Below are 25,132 nucleotides of genomic sequence, written 5' to 3' on the forward strand. Positions count from 1 at the left end.
TTTTTATAAGCTCATGATGCTCCAGTACCTCCAGATCTGCACTTATCTTGAGCCATCAGGTCCCCACGAAGATTATACGACCATCTGCCGAAATGATTTTCAAGTGACTATTTACCCCCTTCATGTGGCGTTACCGTATCGTTGTAACATCTAGTTTTTGAGCGAAAACACAATAAAACTGATGCATACGAGATTTTACGCGACCCACAAATTCAAAACAGGACCATTCGCTTTTATGGAGGACCTCCACTTTAGTATTCATACCAGCTGACTGGCAGATACCCGTCGATAAAATTTGTTTATGTACAATTCCTGCTGCTATATTTTAAAAGAAATTAGGCAAATTCAAAGAAGTGGATGAAAAAGAGGCGTTCGTTCGAGTAACCGCGACCCCTCTCTCTCGCCGGGAGCGGCGGCAAATATCGTTTTACACTTTCTCGTTTTGAAGCGTATGCGTGAAAAACGGCGGCGGCAGCCAAAAGTTGGCCCTTTGAGCAACTGTATACAGTTCGAGTAACAAGCGGACATTCGATACCGACCTAACGAGTTCCACTTAAAAATTCTCGCAGAGGAAAAGTTGTAAAAGGAATATCTGTAAATTTAAGGAGCGATGATAAGTAGAAAATCGTTTTTCGCGCAAAGGTAACGGCCCGCTTGAAGGCAGCTTATTTCCTGAGGTTTTTCGACAAGAATGTGCAGTAAACCTTAATTGAATCATAATATTTTGTATCGGGGAGGTTGCTACGTTTTTCGTGCGGCCAGATCGGGGTCGAATCGGGTCTTAATAAGGGAGGAATCGTTTCCGCAAAAAGGTAAAATCCGATTTCGAGTAAAATTATGTGTAACCGCGGTTTTATGACGAGTTGCTCGTTCCTGTCAGGAGCTAATATTAAATTTTATTACGGTCAGATATAGAGGGTGAGGCGATATTCAAGAGATAAATGCTTACTGTACCAAATGTTACTTTTTATTTTATCAAGGTGTGAGTGGCTCGTAAACCATAGAGGTACGTGGGTTTATAAATGAAACGACTAAAAAATTAAATGTACTTTAGTGTGGAGTCTTCAGCGCGTTTTATTCGTCCGTCTGTAAAAGAGTTTCAGGATGGTCTAAAAAATGGATTGCATTAAATATTACATTTTTCTAGAGTTTTTGCTACATAACTTTTTTACCACACGTGTATTTTATTTCATTCTCATTTCTGATTGCTCGCTCTAATAAGATTAGTATCAAAAATACAATTATATATTTTATCATGACATAGAAGTAATTAGATAAGTATCTGGCAAAATATTGTCTGTGTATTTTTATATACAATGTAAATTCTTAGATAATTTTAAATTAATAATTAAATTAACTCTTGTTTTCTTATTTTAAGTTAGTCTGAATTAATTATTGTGCAGTGCAACCCAATATCTGTTGTGTTTTATAAAAACTGGCATATTACGAAACAATAATGATGAGTTGGCGATATTGTTTTGTAGATTATCTTTAGTTTTAAACTACAGACGAAAGATAAAGTAACAACCTGGAAAAGACCTGTTTGATTTCATGTGATCCTAATAAAGACCTCCTGCCTGATTCTTGAAGTAATATTAAATATTTTGATAGGCGTTAAGACAGTTAAGTCTCCATCACTTTTATGTGTTCCTGATACTAGTCTCCTGTTTCATTTTCAAGATTTATGTGACAGTTCATCTTTAGACAACTATGAACGCTTCGCTTTCATGTGATAGTAGTACTAACTTTCTCTGTTTCTTTCGCAAAGAATTGAAGTAACAGCTGTTAAGAATTAAACACCTCTGCATTTTTATGCGATCCTAATACAAACTTAATGTGAAGTGATCTGTAGGTCATAAAACAAGTACCTACTTAACACGTATCAAGAAAGAACTCGTTAGCTTCATGTCAATGTCTTCTCTTCTCAAGATGACTTATTTCTTTTGTTGGGAAGATGGAGCCAAAAGGACAGATTTTGTCAGGATAATATCAAAACCAAACACCAACTATTAACAATATATTTATGCACACTGATACAATGAAACAAACGTAATGCGAACTTAACGCAAAACTCAAACGCGAATCTTTACGATCTTAGAAGCAAACTCTTCTAAAACTATCCATTTTCCAATTTATAGAACTTCACTAATTCCCTCTTTTCACGGTATTCTCCAATCCGATTTGAATTGTTCCAACTGATTTTCCTATTATGATCCAATCACAAAGAGTCGGTCAAGATTTATAATTCCAACGGTTTCAGATTTTACGCTAAAAACTTTTCCCATTAAATTAAATTGTTACACGTTATAATAGCTGACACCCATGCTTACAATAACATTTTCAAAATCTAAATTACGAACAGCCTGGAACAAATTTTCTTCTTACGCCCAAATATTACAACACAGAACAACTCTTCACCATTTGTCATTAACATTGAATTTTTACAAAAATATTTTTGTTGTTCTTACATATAAGTGAAATTTTTTTAATAAACAATTGTCAGTGTCAAAATGAAGTAAAAAACCATACTGTACCACCCTAAAATTTGGACATGTGGACCAGCTGTATAAAAATTTGACACCAAATCATGGTTAAGGTTATGTTCACTTCACTTCCCGTACCTTTCTTCCGTGAATTCATTTTCAAAACAAATTTAATGAGAAATCAGGAGAAACCTTTTCGAATTTGAAATAAACTCTCGCTCGTTAGGGCGCAGGCTCAGTTACGTAAAAAAATGTTGACACTCAATGTGACCAATCGTATTATCATGAAAATCACAGTTTGGCTCATACCAACAAGACAACGTTTTGATAATTGTTTATTAAAAAAAATCAACTATAAGTTATATCGCTTGTGATATGAGACTGGCTGGCGTGACACAATTTTTTTCAACGCGTTATTAGGTCATATTCCATATTTTGAAAGGGCAATCTGCCCCGCTGCGGGCAGCTCACAAAATATAATTCTTATAAATATGGCATCATATATCATAATTCTGCTAATCTATAGCTTTAATTAGCTTTCCCGGCAGCTGGCACATAAGCTCCTCAACTTTGAAAATCTCCCGCACGTGTAACAAAGTCATTACTCGCACGACAGGACAGACTTCATCAGAAATACATTATTGTACGCGATGTGAAATACCAATGTGTTTTATATCCCCATTTCTTGAGACGTATTTCCCCAGGCTGTTAGAGAAAAATTGAAGTAATATTCGGAGGCCGACTTCCGAATAATTCCTTTGGCGGGTCGAGCTGTTAATGCGTCCTTGAAATAATTCCGATAATATGAATTTATCGTCATTCTATGCAATTTAATGGAGAATGGAGATTGTGTTGCAAATAACCGCCAGCGGCGACAACGCAATTAAATGATAACATGGATTGCGACCGGGATTAACTGAACAACAGGGATAAAATACAGGCCACAATGGGATCGTGCCGATTGCTGTACGGGGCTTTATCTATTATTGCGTGTTTTAAAAACTTATTCAAATTTTATAATGCAATCTCGAAGGGTGGCCTATATGTGGTTATCGGGCTTCCTCAGTTATAGGCTCTTTACGCCCGAATGCTCCCGGTTCGGCTTTATGCCCTGTTGTGCTCCTCTGGAAGAGGCTCGAATAATCCCCGGTCCCTTTCTCCGGCGAGCCTCGAGTCCCACCCTGTATAAGACTCGCAATTTGTTGCCCAAAAGATTGATTTTAAAGGAAACAAACCTGGACCTGTCAGCCGCTTTGTGCAAAAATATTCATATATTTTTTGTTTTACTTCAACAAAAGGAAAAAGAAAATTAAGGGCGGCAATAACCGGAGTTTCTTATTTTTTGCTCACGAATAACTCCCGCGATCGCGAAATGAAACAATTCCGTTTACGGTGTGAAAAATCATTCGAAATATGTTTACTGCATATAGGTTGCGTGTTTCGAATTTAAAAAAAATGCGCATAGGGCTCTGTTGACGACTCTTGTTGACTCAACTAATTCTGGTTGATTTAAAAGGTCTCACATCGCTTCGCTTAGCCGAGATGAGTTTACCTAAGCTTATGGTAATTTGTGCTTGTTGTTGATTTTACAGTATTTATTCTGAAATTAATGGTTCAAGTTTTATAAGTGGCGAGGGTGGCGTTAAATAAATGCTCTTGAAAACTTCTTTTAAAGATATAATTTAATCTCGAGATAAAATATTTATTTTTATTAAAATTCTTCCGAAGCTTTTCCCGGGTGGTTTTACACCAACTTTCTTCCAATTAATTTCGTGTAAAATAGCAAATCCTTCATAAATTATCTAAGTTGGAAACAAATCAGTGAGATATAAACATTTAAAAACTTCCCGACCGAAGTTGCTCACCAGGCACTAATTGCAGTTTATAAAATAAAACTGATAAAATAACGCAGATAATGTTTAATGGACACATCAAAGAAGTCTTTCAAAACATTCAGTACACTCACATTTTTATTGGAGATCTTACTGACGACTTTTTTCAATTTTGACATTTTAAAAACATAAGAAACATTTTCTGAGAAGAAGAGCTTTGAAAGAGAGTAAAATGAAATCAAGATAAGCATTAAAAAGGAGAAATATTTTTAAAAAACAACCAATTTTTATCAGTTACAATTGCTTTTTAATTACCATGGGATAAGCAAAATTTGACTTATCGGTTTGATTGAATGAAATTCCTTTGCAACCAGCAAAGGAATTTCATTCAATAAGTTTCATTCATTCAAACTTTTACTTCCAACTTTACTACAATTTTTTCATTTATGTTTGTTTTGGTTATCTTATCTACTTCACTTAAATAATAAAGTAAATGATTTGATGTTCCCATCTCAGGTCGATGCATTCTACCTGTAATAAATTGGTGTCCTGGGTTATCGTTCAGAGTCCTATAAAACAATCCTATATCTCTACAGCACAGTTTCTGATGTTCAAATTTATTTCGAAGCAGTAAAATATCCAGCCATAAAGTACATGCTTAGATATAAATCGTTAGTAATCTTGAGGAATTTATGTCAATTTAAAGTCAGTTGCAATTGAAAATACGATTGTTAACAAATTGATTGAACGTTCTTGCGAAATCGCCTTAAATGATATTGATGAGCTGATGAGTTTTATGTGGAAATTATTTTAGAAGTGTCATTGTTAAATGTCTGTTGTGTTTCTGAATTTATAAATAAGTTTCGAAGAAAAATAGAAACTGCAAGAGTTGCAGTGCGATTGAGAATTGCATTTCCATATCTTTTGCAATCAATTTGCAATGTCGTGGAAGAGAAATTAAAAAGACCAACACAGTAGCAAATAATTCCTTCGTAGAAAATTACATTTGCATAGCATAATAAAAGGAACTTAATTCTGGGAGATCTTCTTGTCGCTTGAATTACAAAAGAGAGGGACAATTCAAAGATCGTTCTGAAAAAAAAAATTATATTCCAGTAGTAATGATACAAATAATAAATAATAAAATATTTAAATCTAACACATAAGTAATAAATTTTTAATTAGTTAAAGCTATATTTATTCTGAAGTAGTAACAAATTTAACACTGGTTCAGTCTTTGGATATGATGTGATGTTTAAATTCTCGTTTGCACTTGTCAAGTTCAACAGCCGAACCAATTATAAACTAGTAAAGCAATCCAACAAAACATTTCGTTACTTCGCTTCCGTCGTTGATTTGATTTAAATAATACACTTTTTTAATTCAATCGCTTTTAGAATTTTGATTTACGTATTTGATTACGGCAGTAGGTACACACACAATCAAACGGAATCGACAGAATAAACGAATATCCGCCATAACTACGCAATCAATTCAGTTTTACAGGGGAAAGGCAATTAAGTTGTTAAAAAGCACATTTAAAATGTCGTTAAATGAAAGTTTGTCAAACAAACGACTCGATTTTGCGACAAAACGGTCATTTAATATTAAATTGTAGTATTCTGTTTTTGATTTTTGATGCACAATCGTGCTGTTATTTCATTATTCATTTATAAAAAATGCAATTTTATGTCTCGTGCGGTGCTGGAAACGTTTTGTGTTATACATAAACAACGAGAAATGGACTGTTCTGTGTTGGTTCAAATGTTGTCGACCGATTGGCAAACAGAAAACAATAAAATTTTCAGAAGGGCAAACATCCAATCAGGTTATACATATTAACAAATTGTACAAAAAACATTACACACAAGTAATTTATTTTTAATTGTTTTTGTTGTTTTTGTGATATGCAAAATTTAATCAACAGATAATTACATAATTGATTTGCCGAGAGGTTGGTCATGTCATTACTAATCTCCTTTATCTTTTAACATTTTAAAAATAATTCTTTGAGTATATCTACTGGCAGTGAACAACTCTAATTCTTTTCTACAAAAATCCTAAATAATTACATTTGGTCTCTACAAATAATCATTTTACAAAGTGTCTATAAAAACGTATATCAAGAGTCCTGTGGAATTGTGAGGCTCTATTATATATATTTTATTGCGTCGAAATATGTCGAGCCGTTAGAACTGTCAAATCAGATGTCAAATGCAAAATCATTAAATGTTAGCGTTGTGAGTTCGACTTCTTAGGTGTTTTGCTTGTGTTTTTCTTAAGTTTTTCTATACTCTAATTATTTTTCTTATTACAAGTCTTATTAATAACCTGTCATTAATGGACTTACATAACCTCTGTTTTTCTATTTGGTACCACAATATGCTACAGAACGGCAAAAATCAAATACATTCGAATTGCACAGAACTCCTGACATACGTTCTTTTATAGACACTTTGTATAATTTTAATTTTTAAAAGATGCGTATGTTGTGTCAAAATTTTGTTGTTAACACCATTTGTAGGAAACTTGGATTAGATATTAGATCTTGTGTTTTATTGTAAGTGATGTTCATAACTAAAGTTGTAATTTATTTAAATTATTAACACGAAAGATGATGAATGTCGCTTAACCAACGTGGGCAGAATATTGTGTAGGTTTTGATGTGACGTTGACAGTTTTAAACTTTCTCACTTTGGGTCACGTGAAACTTATTGTATCAGCGTATAATTTATTTATTGAATATTTTAACTCATACACGAAACGACGCTTGTTATCCTGAATAAATATAATTATCAAAAGATTAAAATAAATATACGTTAACTAATGACTATTTTTAAATTAAATTAAATTTAAAAAACTATCAAGAGAAGCATAATATTTATGTTGATTTATTTTACGTTAAATAAATTAAAATTATTAGTAATTTTATAAATTAACATATACTTACAAGTTTGTTGATAATAATAAATTAAATTAAACTAATTAGAATTATCCCGGCGCATCCACCAAAAATGAGCATGTCTTATTGCGCTTATATTTAACTTACTTAAGTTAAGTAAAGTTTTATTTTTTAGTTTTGTGTAGAGTAATTAGTATTTAACTTTTGCAAGACATTAACTAAGTGAAATGAGATATCAATTTTTTTTTTAAATTTTTATTAAATATTTGTTTCATATAGATTATTTTTTTTATTTTAGTAAAGTTATAGTTTTTGATTTATGCAGAGTAATTTCTAGCATTTAACTTTTTTAAACCATTATCTAAATGAAACGAGAAGTGATTTTTTTTTATTCAAAATTTTAATTAAAAATTTGTTTTTTAATGTAGATTCATTTTTTTTTATCAAAGCTTCCACAGTGCAGTTTAAATTTTTGTGAGGTATAATTTTGAATATTCACATTAGGCAGTGTAGATATCTTAAACAGTAATTGTTTAACACGTCTCAGATTAATGAAATGTGCGGCTAACATGTAAGGACTTGTTTGCTTCTGAATCGATTTTTTTTTTCTGATATCTGACGTGACTAACAAAACGCACCCTTCAGTAACTCTTCTGACCGGTGATCGATCACCATCGAACAAAAATGACCAATTCTAGTAAATTATGTCGTGATGATGTCGATTTAATGATCGAAACGGGTTGCTTTTCTATACAATAGAGTGTGTTCGGTCGTTCACGTTCCCCTTTTTAGAAAGTTTTCTGGCAAACTGTCTCTTTCGACGTAGCGTATTTAAAAAAAGAAAATGTGACTGCGGAATAAATCAAAACATGTCTGTTTTTAACGAAACGAAAAAATCCGGTAATAAATTTCAACATCGATAAAAATCACAAAGGTCGGAACTGGAGTCGAATAAATTCTTGGTTTTATTTTAGACACAGTACATGCAAAAAGATAAGGAGGAAGAAAAGAGGATCCGCCAAACACAGAACAGGGCAAAACGTTCTCAGCGTCAACCCCGCGACGAGTTTTTAACTCCGAGTCAATAATTACACGGGGTGTAGTGTATTTCCGGGCGAATCCGGAACCGTCGCAATTTATTATTGCGATATTCCCCTGCACGTGTTTTAATTAAATTTTCGCGAAGTTCGGAGGACGATATTGGGTGCAAATGAGATTATTAATGTAAAACGCTCGAGCTGTTATTTAATCGAAAACACTTCCGTCCGATTTCATCAGACACTTGGGCAAATCTTTGACAACGACGCTGTTGGAATCGTTCACGTCGTTGATGATGGGTGAAAACGGCACGTTCACAGTTGCTGATTGCACGAACTCCTGGACGACGATCGCCGTTTCAGGTGTCGTCGCCGCCGTCGTCGATGGTCTTGACGTCGGTGTCGGGTGCGCCAGCCGAAACGCTACGCGCTGTTGGAGAGCATCCCGACGCTGTACACTCAGATCCGAAACGAACCGGCTTTCACCTACAAATAGGAGGACAACGTTAGATTCGTTCGACGACTCTTTCAAAGGCTTGTAATGCGACACGTTGCTGCGTGAATTATGAATGGAGTCGGCTGCCGAGTCGGGGTGACGAAATTCTACCTTCGGAATTTCAACGCCACCGATAGGCCCTAAATTCGCACTTAAGGGCCTAGGAAGGTTTCGCGTTTTTGATTTCTTCCTTATATTTATTTCATAGAGCGGCGAAAATGTTCAAAATAAAGCTGCGATTACTTTCAAATTTTATTTCAATATTGAATCTTCTTGTAGCTTTGACATTGCTCTAAAAACGTTAACATTAAAAAAATAATCTTTGTTTCGTATCAATACATAATGTCAAACTTTATAATATACATACATTTGAATGTCATAATGGCATGCTTTACTGCACTAGTGTGGTAAAGTGATACTTTACTCAGGCAAAATATAAGGTGAAATTTTGTCGTGATTTCACTCTTTTCGAAGTTGCAATTGCCACATTTGCTGCAATCTTGATGTCTAAGGAAACGTTTTCTTGGTCTGTATAGTGTATATCGTCTATGGTGACAGAAGCATGACAGTAATAAAAATGCCTTCAGCCTACCTCTTTGGTTTTTTGATATTATTTTTTCCTGTTTAAACAATTATTTCTTGCGATAATAGATAAAACGATATTGGTATTGTAAATTCATATTACGATACTCGACGGTTACAATTTTCCTAAAATGACACAATTACAATACTCATTGTAAATAACAATTTTTTTCTTATTAGATTCACTTTTTTTCCATCTGTTTTTTAGCAAAACTTTCGGCCAGAAACTTGACTGTGGAAAGCTTCGATTTTATACAATTATAAAATTTCGAAAAGTGTATTGCATTACTTTTATTTTCGAACACTTAAAGGGTAAATTAGATTAGAATGTTCTGTAATGACCACAGTGATGTGGTTTGCTTAAATTATTACCTTTAAATACGCTAAGTAAGTTTGAATGCGTTTTAAACTTTTCCCATTTCAGGAATTACAATGTTAGCATGTGAATGGTATAATTTATTTATTGGCTGAACTTCCATAACAACTAGGAAAGGTAGTTACATATTGGGTGATTCAAAATGATTGTGGCCAAGTATGGCAACTATGTACGAAAATTTATGTGGCAACTGTGTGAATGGGGTAGAGTTGACATTTGTATGACATTTCATAAGCGTGCATTTGATTTTTTCAATTCCATTACACATTGATTTGACAACTTACAAAATTGCGCGACTATGAACTGTCAAGGAAATGTCAACTCTACCCTACCCACACAGTTGCCACATAAATGTTCGTACATAGTTGCCATACTTGGCCACAATCATTTTGAATCACCCAATATTTGGTTCAATGCAGAATATAGTGATTAAAATTTGAACAACTTTGTTATATCTGAGTTTCTATCGAATAATATGATGTTTCAAAATGTAAATAATTAATATAATTATAATTAATAATATTGGTTCAATAGCTTAATTTTCATTTATTAAATTTATTGAAATATGGTTCAGTAAATTTATTTGTGAATTATATAATTGGCCCCACGTATCCACCAAAAATCTACTTCGTTGGTTTACTAGTGTTTTCAACCTTTAACAAAAATTTTTGTGAAAATGTGTGATCAAGAAAATTGGAAATCGTTTAAATTTGGCAATATTTGTGACTGAACTGCACCAATAATTGTCAAATAAACTGAAAGTTTTTTGTTCTAAATGACCACGAGGACATCAAATATCAATTATCCCGGCGCATCCACCAAATGTGCACATGTCTAATTGTGAATTGTTTTGTTTTGCTTACTTATTTTTTAGCTTTGTGTCAAGTAATTTCTAATCTTTAACTGTTTTAAAACAGTAAATAAGTGAAATAAGGCGTAATTTTTTTAAAATTTTTAATTAGACATTTATCCCTTGGTATACTCGTAGATTAATTTTTATTCCACAGTGTAATTTTTTTTGTGAGGTATAAATTTGAATATTATCCATATATATTTGAAATATCGATGATTGAGTTGAATAGATCGTCAAATAAAATCATAAAAAGTAGAAACAAACCTTTACGAGGAGATTTATTTTATTAAATTGAACTGATATGTACTGAATAAATAACTCCACGAAAACGAGAAAGTAAGGTTAGGAAGTTGTTTGTTGACGTTTCATGTAAACATGTATGCAGCCGTGGTTCAAATCACAACGAGATACCTACCGAGATTCTGTATTTAGGTTAAAATCTTCAAATGACATAACTTTAGATGCCACAATTAAGCATATCAATCGCAGAAAACATGCAGTTTTATTTGTTATTTCTAAGGCTGACTAGATTATAAATTCTCTCGATCACAGAATATTAAACTTTTTTTTTTTATTTTTTCTTATTTTTTTTTTTTGGTGTAGATATTTGGCATTAATAAAAAAGACACTGTCTGCAGCTGTGAGGTTTTTATTAGTCTTGAAGTTACTCCTAAGGGAACATTTTTTTTCTATGTGAATAAACATTAGGAAACAGCTTGCAGGATATGTGAGAAATTTGCAGAATACTCGAGAATGTTGTAGGGAATTCTCCACATTACAAAGAGTTTTTTAGAATGTTAGAAATCTAGTCTCAAATTCGCGTCTTTGAGGCTGAACACGGTAAGAAATAAGCAATTGTGTGGAGAAAAATGTGTTGCTGAAGTATTTGTCAGGAAATGTTGTTTTTTGGTTTTAAACGATTAAGTGAAGCCTAAAGATTGTGAAATACCCTAGAAAAGTTTGCTAAGTAAGTAACAGTTTTCTGAGAAAATCAAAGTAATAAAGATTTTTTTAGAGAGATAGGAGAATACGTTGCACGGAGTACCAGATATCGTACATTCATGTAAATTATAAAAGCTGCGCCAGCAGGAACATAATTATGAAATTGAGCGATTTTTTACTTAAAAATGTAACTAAAAAATCTCAAATACATATAGTGCTATTAATAGAAGGATGATTAAAAACGGGAATTTTAATGAAATTTTTTATTTAAAGAGAATTTCAAATTGGACTAAAAACTGCTACGAAAAAAATTAATCGTCAGACATGGGAATTAATTTCTTCTTTTTATATAAAAGTACATTAAAAAGTTTGATTTTTATCCCATTCGTATTTAGAATATAAATCTACACCGCAAAATTTCAACAAACTACTTTTAAAATTATATTTTCACATGAAAGAACGTGAAAGGACAATTCTGTTTTATAAAAGATTCAATTTTTAATATCAGCGAACATCGCCCAATATCATTTTTCTGTAAACAGCATTGGAATTGAAAAAATAATGGTCTCTAAATAAAACAAAGGGATATTTTGCGGATGAAAAATAATCCACAGATTCTACATAATCCAACCCCAAAGAAATTGACTGGTGGTTGACAGTGTGCTGGTGGTTGAAGAACAGCTTTTGATTTTATTTTTAATTAGAGTTTTTGTAACTAAGTATTAATTATTATAATGTAGTAATAAAATGCCGAACTTTAACAAAACTGTCACAGCGAAAAGACTTTTTCTACCAGGATGAAGATACGTCGCACCTTACAACTGTTACACAGTTTATTTGGGCATAATAAACTGGAAATGCTGATTTAGTCCACGAGATCATTTTAATCCAAATGAACTTGTACGGAATGTGAAAATTCTAGTTCACTACGAGTATTTACAGACTAATAGTGCAGCAAAGTTTAATAGTTTTTGATCAATTTGGGCAATTTATTTTCCTTTTTCTTCACAAGTCCCACACATTCGTTTCAACTGTGAAAGTTAGGTAAATAAACTGTTGCAGAAACAACATTGAAAGCTACATGATTACACAATTTGAATGGCTATTTAAATAAAGTTGTTTGTACTGAATTGAGAGTTGAACTACCTCTTTCGATGTTAATACTGTTTGTATTTGTTTTCAATTTATTTTCTTCTCGCCGGCTGGTGATGTAATGTTTGATGAAGTTGTCACTTCCATTTTTCTTTAGTTAAATTTAATTACAACAAAAGAAATACGCTGGGAGAAAAATTCCTTAAAGACACAATTGTTTCGAACAAATTAAATTTTTGACCCGAGGTTAAAAATTCAGATTTTCAGATTTTACTTGCTTTAGGACGGAAAAACCGTAATAAATAGAAACCGAAATGAGAACAAAATCCACAAAAAGTGTTATAAATGAAGTTGGAGCAATGCGGTAGGAACGACGTGTTATGGTGGAAAATTTCATAAGCGCCTCCACGCTCTTAAGCAAATAGACGTAAGTAATAGATTCAATTAAGTGCACTTAAGTTAAGCGTTCCACTCTTCCCGTCGTGCCTTGTAAGCCTTGAGGGAATGCTTATATGAAATGAAATTTTATCGGATTAGGAACATCGCACGGGATTAGGAGCCTACAAAAATAAACAGAAAAATGTTGTCTTCGATTTTGGGGAAACGAGGCGAGGCAGATTCGTAATTAGAGTCTTGTTACGTAGATTTTTTTTAGAACAGCTGCTCCACTCGAACGGAAACGAATCTGGCTACCGAAAAGCCCGGACGCAAACTCTGGATCCCATAATTTGAATTTTATCATAAATAAAGAGATTCCAGGATTTTCCTTCTGTGTGTACGTAACCATAAATTCAGGACGATATAACAAGGCCAACAATAGATAGGGTTAGCGCAATATTTTAGAGAAACCAAGTGTAGCCGTGGGTTGTCTATTTCCTAGAAAATATCGTTTACTGCTTCTATCCCTTCGCCATCGACACACGATAAGTTGCACGTTGGGAATGAGAACTGAGGTCAGGAAGATCATCACTTCCGTTGCTCGGAGTGCTCTCCAGGTCAGAGTTTTCCCTCAAGACTTAAAACTAAATTTGATCGTTTCCTTAAAGGAAATTGTCTTTAAATCTATACCGGAGCAGCTCATGTGAATTTTCTCGAGTTATTCCTGCGTGGACGTTACGGCATAACGATTCCGGGAGCACACCTGGAATAAATTTGCAAACAAGCTTTCAGACGGTGCTGAAAATGAACACAACGAGAGATTATGAGATAAATCCTGGGTTTCAGTCAGGATTGGCTTTGTAGGTTGTTGATTATGATGACAAAAAAAAAACAAACAATTAACTTACCCGAGACGCGCAAAAACTTAAACAGAAACACAGAAGTAATAGTAGAACGGCGCTCGCTAATAAATAAACTGACCACGACAATTCACAGGTCCCTGGAACAAATAAACAAATTAGTTTCAGTTCGGCGCAGATTGCTGGTGGTATTTTATTTTCTGTCGTAGCGGCAAATTGAGTGAGAATAGGTGCAAGTAGGAGAAGGCGAGAATTACCGATCAAATCCTTGAAATGAATATTGACCGTTCAATAAGTAACTGACAGGCAATAATTTGCGGAGGACGATGGATGAGATCGCTCATCTTCTGGATGAGTTTCGGAGCACAAATATGAAAACAATATCTCTTCCCAATTGATAAATTCGTACTTTTTGTTTGGGGGAAAAGCGGCGCACCAGCAATTTTTTCCAGGGTAATTCCGTAATGGAAAAATAACTGTTGCTGCTGCGTGTTTTCATATAAAAATTTTCCCTTGATTAAAGAGTAATTTTATCATTGGGAAAACGCGCCAGTGAAATGTGTTACTGCCGCTGAAAATTTCAACACTTAATAAAGAAAATTATTTGAGTGGGGCTGAAATGTGCCAGCACATAACGAGCGTACAGCTACTTGCACAATTAATTCGTTCTTTATTGCAATTAATGGAACGTTTACAAGATTTTATTCAAGTGCTTCTATCCCTGAGCCTGAAGTCTTGAAAGTCAAGAAATGTGGGCTAAGATTATACATTAATTAAATCTATATACTACTTAAGTTTTTTAAAATTTAATTATTTCACCTTTGTGATGTGTCCAGTGGCGGCTCGCGACGTTGAGAACGTGTAATGCAGATTCTGTCCGAAATGAAAATTGTAAAATACCAGGGCGTCCAGGGGGCGGCATATTTTTTCTAGTCGGTATAAAAAGTATAAAAAGTCGAAGCGAAGTAGGTTAAAAATATGCATCACCTCGTACCATGTGTTGCATTTAAAATTTAATTGGGCGTGCGATTACCACGGCAACCGTTTTATTATAGGGTGTATTGAATTGATGTAAAATAACTTTCCACCCGATCTGTTTTACTTGTATTGCAGTGTTTCTGTACGTACAAAAAAATAAAACATTCAACGGGAAATTCTAGGTGAAGCAGCGTTTCACCTGCATCACCTGATGGTACATGCGCCATCCATTTATTATTGTCACCAAATACTTCTACCATTTTGAAAACACTTACTTCTGACTTGTTGTGTACTCGTGTTTGTAAAGAAAATGTATACAGGGTGTATCCGAATTCTACCGATAAACTTTCAGGGCAGATTCTACGATCAAAAATAAGCATAAAACTCTTAATACATATGGGGTCAAAAACGCTTAGTTTGCGAGATAATCGACGATGAAAGTTTGTCGGTCGAATTCGGATACACCCTGTATATCGTAAGTCAAATAAATATATGTTTTATCAAATTTAAAAAAAACTTAAACAAAATTTAATTTAAAACATAATTACATAAACATTTTTGTAATTTGTTTTTGTTTTGTTTAGTTATTCCCTCGGAACTTTTTCTTATTTTGGATTTGGGTATTCATTCTTTAGCTTACCAGGCAAAAAATCTTGGAAAACTTTTACGAATTTTGCAAAATGTTATAGAGAAAAGTTTCATAAATTGGCGGTTCTTCCACTGGATGAAATTAACACATCTTTTTCAAATACACACAAGTAACACATTTTTTGTGTCAATTAATGCCTATTTTTAATTTAAATTAAAATAGCAAGGATTTATTATTAAAATAAATCGGAGATGTTAAATTACCGACCGAACGACCGTAATTGGCAATTTTGCAAAATTATTTGAATTTATTGTGCCAAATGTTTCACATAACCATATGGCCCAATTTTTATTAATGAACCGCACTGATTTATTACAAACAATAATTTTTACAAATTAGTTCAGTTAATGTAGAACATTACCAACCACAAACAAGTTGACGATACAACATTTTGCCAATGTAGATCACACAATTTTCCTGATAAAACAACAACAAAAATCATTATTTGTAATAATTCATCGAATATGTATATAATTATGTACTAGCAGGTCCCATACAATAGTGTTTTACTCGACGTCTTTTACTGTAAAAATTGGTGCGACTCAAGGTTCAAATTCAGATCCTATACTATTCAAGTTATGTATCTTACGTCGGCTGTTTTATTGTATGATTTAAAAATAGTTAACGTAACGAATACTGGTACAATTGTTTTGAATTGCAGAATTTGCTCAATAATGGAACAAAAACAAATTAAAAATAAACGTGCACGAATGCAATGTAGAATTTTTTTTTTGGTATTTAGTATTTTTGTTTGCTCGTTATACACAAACAACTCATTGAACTGAATGGTTGACAATAACTTTGTGGTACACAATGCCAATAACAAAAGTATTTATGTTAACTGGGTGAAAACATTTTCCCTTAAAAAAGAAAATATCATCGAAATTTTTCCAGTCGCTCGTGTTGTGAAATGATCAATGGATGTGATTATAAAAGTGACGCACTTGAACCTAAATCAAGAATTGTTTTATTTTAGAAAGCCAAGTTTGCCAAGTGCAATCAGCCTCATTTAGACAATGGTCCCCGTCCGTTGTAATCGGGCCAAAGTCCTGACCGTTTTTAGGGATTTATGAGGAATTTGTATTTAAAACTCTTCCACGATCAACTTTTCCACTCCCACTCTTCAATCGCAAACCCATTTTATTCCTCCTCACACCCCCAAGTGTCCACGCTTTATCCTTAAACTTTTGTATAAATTCGGCCGGTTCACAACAACTTTTCCGAACTTTTTTCACACAACACTTAACCTTTTATTTATTATTAATTTGGTTTATTTTCGGGAGCCCGATTTAATTTAACAGCCGGGAAAGTAATCCGGTCTCAACGACGGCAAAAATAAATTTCGTCCCGTAATTTATTACACGTGATAAAGCATTTTCTATTGTTTCATTTGATTGCGAATTTCGAAAGTCGGCCAGTTCGCGAGATTTCTTCGGCAACTTTGACTCATAAATATTTTGTTAAATCTACTCGGCCAGCGGGTAATCCGGTCCAAATTCCAGCCGCTCCACTAGAAAACTTTATAAGTACCGGAGGTGTCGGAGTTCAGCATATTTACTGTATGAATTTATTAACATGTAACGGGGAACATGGATGCGATAAATTTCATTTTAATGCAGGAATAACTTTAACAGTTTATGCGTTTGCTTTCCTACTTCGAACCGAATTTCATTAACGTTGGAAAAACGATTGCACTCATAAAAACGCATAAAACTCAAATCGAACCGAATGCCCTTTTTTTCAACCGGTCGATGTGTTTGTACTAATTTGCCACGTGATAAAAAAAAATGTTGCGCTTGTGACACCACTCATCTGGAAAGTGGTGCATGCATGTTTCCGCTTCGGCTTGTTGAGCTTGTTTTCCCGGCAAAAGTTAATCCAGGAAAATTCAAAATTTATCCTGTTTCGATTCCATCCTCGTTACATAATAGTTATTTATGTAGTATTCTAAAGCTAATTGAATTTAATCGCAAATCGTCATAAATAAAATAATTATAATTAATATTATCAAACACAAACATAGTAAATTACTTTCTGTTTTCCTAATTAACCGATGCTGGTTGCTACTGGCTCGATTTTGGACATATTTCTACATAGTCCATAACTAAATATGTAGTAGATTATATCATTAAGAGTAGAAGCGAGTCTTTTTGTGCTGAGCCCAGAGATTGAAGACCGAGACGAAGTCGAGGTCGCAACTGGACGACCTTCTACTCTGAATGATATGATAAATACTATTTTATCTTCAAGCGAGTCATTAAAAAATCGCACATGAACTCATTTATTTTCTTTTTCTGACATTTTTCTTCCTATTCATTGCCACGTAAGAAATATATATCACTTTATTCCCATACAAGCTTAATTTTTCCCTTTCCTTCATTTTTCCTCTTGATCTGTTTTGCTTATTTGAATCGACTCGTGAACGGCTTCTAAAGAAACGAGTAAAAATCTTTTGAAGTATTTTACGTAACATTTCTGAAATAAATTTAATTTCTGAAGAAAGATTCACTTCGATTCCAGTGGAATAATTTACGGTTTCTCAACCTTTGCAGTAAGTAAGGATTGTAAATTGCCTGTAGAGTGCATTCGTTCTTGCGGAAGCGACGCGACTATAATTTACCCAAGTGCATATTTAGTTATTGAATATTGCCCGTCTCGTGCATGTTCTGATTGAGATGATGCCTTGGCAACATAGTTTTATATTCATCCACCGACATCTGTGGAGAACAGAATTCTAGAGAGCTTCATACTTGACATAAATTCAATAGAACTCCGACTCGCTGTTGGTGGAATAAGCGATGACTTTAACAAGACGTCATCCGAGATTCCATTTTTAATCTTTTTAGCGGGAGCCACCGCAACGGACACTCCACATCGGCAAACAAATGGCGCCGCACGCACCCTTTCTATTAAAATTTCAGGGCGAGAGTACTTCCCCCGACAAACTATTTGCACGGAAACAAAGGAATGCTTCGTACTTTGAGAAAAATTTTTGTTTACGGCGAACAATGCTACACATTACGTTGAACTCGGCGCCACAGGAGGAAACAACGACGAAAATGTGTTTCCAACAAAAGCGAGTTCGTGAGCATTAGTCTTCGGGCGTATGTCGAGAGGAGGGCCGGACTCTGCACAAATGCACTAATACCTCTCGGTGCCTCCGTAATTCGCAACAACTTCATAATGAAAAGTTGTAGCCGCCAGAGTTGACAAACTTCAGATTTCCGCTTTCATTTGTGAAATGTGCACCAGCTGCAACCGACAAATATGTCACGGAGTCACGTGTGAGGGCGCGCATTATCTTGTTGAAGATTGCCTTTGGTCGCATTAAGACTGTTCACGTTGATTCGAAATGACAAGTGGATTTGTGTCGGAGGGGGCGATTTAATGCATTTTTTTTGTCCGAGAAGATTCCATCTGAAATTACGCGATCGACAGGCTGGAAAAAAAATTAAGCCTCCCGAGGCTGAAATCACCAATGTTTAATTCTGGCTGCATCTACATAATGGGCAGCCGAAAGAGATTTCCATTTCCCATTTTCCACGATGTAAGAATATTATTATAATATGGCAGAAGACGAAAAGTAAATTCGGAACGGCGGTTGCTCTCGCAAATAGGTCAAGTTGGAAGTGGTGGTTGGTCGGGGTCACTGCTGTTCTTTTCTGTGTTGTTTTGAAAGAAAACACGCTGGAAAAATGTACTCCTAATACGAGCGAATATGAATTTTTTAGCAACTTAATTAAGCCCGGAGTTGATTAGTTCTGGAGGTGGTGAACTCTCTCAGGATAATTAACGTCTGAATCACTAACCCACTTTCCGGTTTACGATCGAACCTTGCTGAAAAAAATCTTCACCGCTTCTCGAGTAATTTTTTTATTTAGCTTCCGATCGGCGGAAAATTAGGGATCAAGTGCTTGTCTAAGCTGGTTCGGTCGCGTCTGAAATTTAATATAAACGAAATCGTTTGAATACAGGAGAAATAGAGACAGGAGTAATTCCGGACTTTCCGTAACAGGTATCTCATCCACTCTGTTCGTTTCCCCTCTTGACATTGTGAATTTTCAAGCCTATAAGGGTATAAATTATCTACAATGTATAATTCATAGTTTGAGCATGAAGCGCTTTAAATCCTAATTTAGCCCTCGGCTTAAACTGCTTTAACATTTCTAGTTTCCTCTAACATACTTCCCAATTAATTCATAAAATGACCTTCAGGAAATTTGAATAGGTACTATTAAACTTTAGACAAGATGGCGTCCTCTAACCTTAAAAAGGTATTCTTTTCAAGTTTAATTATTCCAGTTTATTTATTCTCAAAGTTGGCGTTGAAGAGTCGATTGTGAACGCACCACGCATTATGGATCACGGATCAGCCAAGATTGGTAGAACTGAGTAATTTGTATAGTAAAGTAAAAACGTTTTGGATGTGAATTGTCAAACTCAAGGTCAAGACTTTTTTGAAATGTCAGAAATTTGCCGGCCTAAATTTATTGTCCGCCATAGTACGTTAGTGAGATCTGCATAAATTCCAAATATTTTATTGGCCCGCCTAGTTACTTTTGCTGGTAGTGCCAACACAACAACAAGTCCCCAGTTCACATTTATAACGTTCCCACTAGGTTGCCTCGTTGAAAATTGGGGGGGCAGAGGGGGGAAAAGTAACTCGTGAAAATCAACCCAGAAATTTTGAGTGTTCGAATAGAACCCAAGGTTTATAAGCTCCGTGGGGTTTATTGGGTTTTATTCTAGTGAGGGAACACCTAACGCATGATCGACAGACTCTGTCGTAAAAGTTTAGTGCATTATGACGTCACGAGTAATTTTTGCGGGGGGGGAAAAATTCAAACTATGTAGTCAAATGGCAACGAGGCAACCTACTATACAAAAGAGTCAGTTCTACTAACTTTGGGATCAGCTGTTTAAATCTATAGTATATTTTTTCCTGGCAGGCGGTTGCGCGCGCCATTTACAAAATCTTGCAACGAAATGCGACCTCCCTATTGGTTAGTGGAATAGAGTAACCAATAGGGAGGTTGCATTTCGTTGCAGGATTTTGTAAATTGCGCGCGCAACTGTCTACCAGGAAAAAATAGACTATAACCTCACTTTTTGCGTTGTTTGTGTTTCTACTCTGCAGGCGGACTCTTCAACGCCAACTTTGAGGATACATTTAAATGAACACCCGATATTATCTGCAAATAATATGCCTTATCAAGTTAGTCGTATATTTAAATATGTAATTTCATTTTTAGAATCGGAATTACTGCGATAGTGCATAAAATGAATTTTGGAGATTTTCGAAAACCACCGTAATATTTTTTAGGTTAGCCTGCCACAGTTTAACAAGACCGCAGCCAGTTTGTGTTGTTAAATTGATTGTTTCATAAATTACGTGGAAATGAGGAAATTAATATGCTTTGTATACCTAACGATTTAGTGTACCTATTATGATTTTCAGTTGGTACGTTATCCTGCAGTATATGTATTATGTTCCACCAATAAAGCAGTTGTTGTTATTCGGTTTAGCCTAGCATAATATGTGATTTTTTTCGGTGGGAACAATGTACGTTCGTTTCGTAAAATTAAGTGTGTAGTTGTGCCGAGGGCGAAAACAGGTGTTCCGTTTCGAGGGTGGCTCAATGAAATTTGTATAATGTTGATTCAGACCGCAGGCACGCTACCCCCGTTGGATACTGGCACACACATCAAACGGGAAGACAACATGGCAGATATCTCGACCAAAGGCATGCGATAGTGTTTCTAGATTAAAAGCAATTCCCTCATGGATCTTATTGCTTAATATGTGGGTTATCACTGAGGTAATTGCTTTTCAAAACAACCATCGCGATAGAAGACCCAACTATACTAACCTAGTCGGTATATGTGGCTGGAATTTCCGCAGGACTCCCGCACTTCGCGATTGTCCCATCCCACAGGATAAACCGCAGCTCCGACTATCACGAGCAGAGCTGGAACAAAATGTTAAATATTTAATGGCCAAGGAATCATCATATCTCACTTTGCTATGACACTATAAAATGGGATTTTCGTGTTAAGCGCTCGATGAATTTATTCCGTCCTGCCCATTCGATAAACAAGAATACGGCTCCCTCTGCGACCGACTTAAGATGAATTGCATTAGGCAAAGAGGAAGTGGCTCCGGCGTCGGTCACGTCGGTGGCTACGATACAGGACACAAAAAAAATATATCTACCAAAGGCTCAAGATCACAGAACCACTACAGCCTCGCCTGCTCTCAAATAATATCAAGTCTAGCGCAGTGTTCTTTCTTATACAATTTTTTTAAATCTGTACAACAGATCCAGTCAGAAAAAAACCTTGTACTATCTTTCATTCATTATACACATTGCTCAATTCCGCACGATTCTTGTTTCTAAATTTTTGTTTTTTTTGTTCTTGATGCCTCGTTTAAATCATGTTAAAAACTTTTTTATTTGAGTTAAAAACCGTTTTCAGATGTTGAATAAAAATTACATTATTCAATGAGCGTGTGATGCTTATTACCCGCACATTATGCCTCGTGAGTAAGAGCCATCACACGCGAGTGCATACGATACTTTTCCTATTTTGTAACAAATTTCATCATTTTCACTATTAGAATTCATTTATTATTGCTGTTGTGAACTATCCCGTTTCAAAATAATTATGACAATATCATCTATGATAATGATTTGCAAATACACTTTTGCGATTGGCCACACTCCGTGAGTAATGAGTCACGACCCACGGCTGCGGATTATTAACAGCAAACACATATATTATAATGAACGTATTATGTAACAGGAGTTGAGAAAGCTCTGTTATTATCGGCGATAAAGTGTGTGGGATGTGGGAGATGAAAATAAGGAACGTGAAAACATCATTTGGTATTGTTTTTGTTGTGAAGACATTGATTGAGCGAAAAGTGTCTTTCTGTGCCGGTAGGAGCGACATTTCCTAAGTAAATATGATAGAAGTGATGATTAAATTTCGTCAAAGTTAGCGTTGGCGAGTGGCATTCGTATTCAGTCGAAGTAGAGTTCGCTTTTGATCTTCGTAATGGTGCACTAACTAGACGTGGAAATTTTTAAATGAAAAGTATATAATTTGGGCATTTTTTCAATTCGTTAACATCAAACACTTTTCCGGTTCGATAACTCACCACCGAGAAACTTTTAGAGCAACTTGTTATCTGATTAGACTCTAATCAATAAAGAGCCGCAGGCCGCAGACCAACAATATTGAATTAACTTGATTACACTTTTCCACCCGCCATTTTACTTTTTGTCTCTTTTAGGCGAATAATTTGAGAAGCCCTGATTCAACAAGAGCTCGACGAAAAAATCTCCTGTTCCATTAATATTTTCTTCGCTGCACGCAACACCGAATATTATCCTTAAAATCGCCGTAGAATTACATTCACTAAGGAATCTCTTAATATAGTGGGAAGCTTCTTTTAACGCGTTTATGAGTTTCAACTCGTAAATAGCTTTGCTCGCGATCGAGTATTAAACGTTAAATAAGAAGCTTTAAGGTACTAAATAAACGGGCTTAAGTGTATCGGTCTTTAATAAAAGTTTAACGGAATTACTATTCGTCTAACTATTCCAATTGAACTAGTAGCACCAAACAACTGCTTTCATGTGTAAACTTCACGATCTCCCCATCAAATGAAAGGTTATTTTTGCAGGTGGAATTTACCTAATGTAAATACTGTGGAAACTGACGTTCTGTGCTAATAATAAGTTAAATATTTTCACAGTGCTTTCTCAGTTGGGGTAGAAATAATTAATGAAAAAGATGTTATCTGAAGCAACTTGAAAATGTTTCGAGAACGAGAAAACCCAGAGGTTTTTTGATACTTCCACAAATAGATAATCTGTACAAAGAGCAGGTATTATATTTCGGCAATAAAAAGGTATCAACGGAGATCTTGTCTGATCAAACAGACCATCTCAAGTTGAGTCTAAATTGAATTTTCTAGTAGAGCTTCTGTGCTTTAGTTAAAGAAACATTGTCGAAACGTCGCTGTTGCAATTCTTGGCGAAATTAACGCTTGTCAAGATCATTTAATTTAGGTATTTGTGTATCCTAAGTTTATAAAGTTATTGGTTTAATTATGCAGGTTCTGTAACAGGAAACTGTGGAAGGGGGAGAGAAAGAACAATTTAACAGCTTCCAGCATCTGTCGGGGAACAAATGGAAATAGCTCAGCTAGCTCAGAGCCATAGGTAAAAACTTAACGATGGAAGAGAAGATGAAATCCTACACCGAGAAGAACAGCTAAAAAAGAGATCCCGGGATAATTATCTTAACAGTTTCGGGCAAGGAAGTTACACGAAATTTAAATTTATTATACACAACTGACGACGCAGGTATAATATTTTGTGAAAAAACGCCCGACGCTCCTTTTGAATTTCGTTTCAACTTTAAAAAGCTACCCCTCTGACCTCTAAAATTGGCCTCACCCCTCCTCGATGCGTGGGCTTAAACGGAAGGGACGATTTACCGGTTTTCTGTTTTTATCCCGGAGTGGTAAAAAATAGACTCGGATATACAACAGCCTTGCTGTGGTTCTCGTGATCCGACGAATGTTGGGTATAATTTGATTAAATTTGTTTTCAACACAAACAGTTTCCTAATTTTGACGGTATTCATCGGAATAATTCGATAACAATTACAGAGTCTCGGTTTAATTTTGAACATGTCCGTAATTAAGCGTCGCGAATTAATTTCGTTAATTGCCCAATTACGGACGAATGTGTACGTCCGTTTATGAATCCGCAAAAAGGAAGACGTCCGGAATTCAAATCGAACAGCACCGAAGAGAACTCTATAAGATCTCGAGTGTGGAAAAATCTAGGAAAATTGGCTCAGCGATAAAATAAATTTTCATATGTTGTCAAGGATTTGGGTTAGGTTTGCTTTTAGGTACAACTTACTAGGGAAATTCCATATACATATTTTTCTTGGGGATGCCGGATCAGATTACGAAACAAGTATATATTTTCCGAGAACTCCACTAATATACAGAGTGATTCAAAAATAATTGCTGCAGAATAAAAATTAGTATTTTGGTTTTTGGCTCCACACTCTGTATATTCGGTCAGATAAAAATGTTTATAGGTAGAACACAATTTGCGGAAGAATTATTGTGAATTGTTGTTTGGTCATTATCGATGCTTTCTGTGTTTGTGGTGTTGAATCTCTAGAGAAATTCGGTAGGATGCATCACAATGGAAATTACTATTACCTAATCCTGCAATAAAATGATCGGCTCGATACCAGGTCTAGCACTTAATCAGAATTTATTCATAAGGCGATTAAATAATTTGTAGGAATTTGGGGCGTTGTTTCGCATGAATTTGTTAGTGCAGGGTCATGCAGAGTTCGATCTGGAGAGTTTGTCGAAGGTTTTCTTGTATATTTAACACGGTCCGTTAATAATTGATTTAGTTAAAGTGACCAGCACGGGTCGTGAAAAATATAAGCGGGTTGATTTTTGATATAATCCTGATATGTGAATGTTTTATGAAGCACTATCTCCCGGCCCCAGCTTGGCGTCAAAGTAAATTTCACCTCCGGGAATTCGGAATTCACCGAGAAACCTTACAACGCATGCAGGTCCGGAGATTCCATATGGGTTCAGGGCCACACTTGATCCTGTAACCT

The 25,132-nt window shown here is 35.0% G+C and overlaps 1 protein-coding gene across 5 annotated transcripts in view; it reads right to left on the reverse strand.

Annotated features, from left to right (window-relative positions):
• Nucleotides 1–5,405: 5,405 nt before the first annotated feature.
• The window catches only part of LOC138134728 (LHFPL tetraspan subfamily member 6 protein-like), a 103,794-nt gene continuing 84,067 nt past the window's right edge, over nt 5,406–25,132 (reverse strand). For 3 of the 5 annotated variants that reach the window (XM_069053182.1, XM_069053183.1, XM_069053186.1), the window contains exons 5-8: nt 21,331–21,429; nt 13,882–13,973; nt 13,664–13,736; nt 8,606–8,740 (exon numbers count right to left, since the gene is read on the reverse strand). In XM_069053182.1, coding sequence (XP_068909283.1) covers nt 13,692–13,736; nt 13,882–13,973; nt 21,331–21,429 — 236 coding nt within the window. In that variant the 3' untranslated portion in view covers nt 8,606–8,740; nt 13,664–13,691. Of the gene's footprint in view, nt 8,741–13,663; nt 13,737–13,881; nt 13,974–21,330; nt 21,430–25,132 lie in introns of all 5 variants that reach the window. The other 2 variants (XM_069053187.1, XM_069053188.1) reach the window with 2 other exon arrangements.

The sequence above is a fragment of the Tenebrio molitor genome, chromosome 7, assembly GCF_963966145.1.
Source record: "Tenebrio molitor chromosome 7, icTenMoli1.1, whole genome shotgun sequence".
In the NCBI taxonomy this organism is placed as follows: Eukaryota; Metazoa; Arthropoda; class Insecta; order Coleoptera; family Tenebrionidae; genus Tenebrio; species Tenebrio molitor.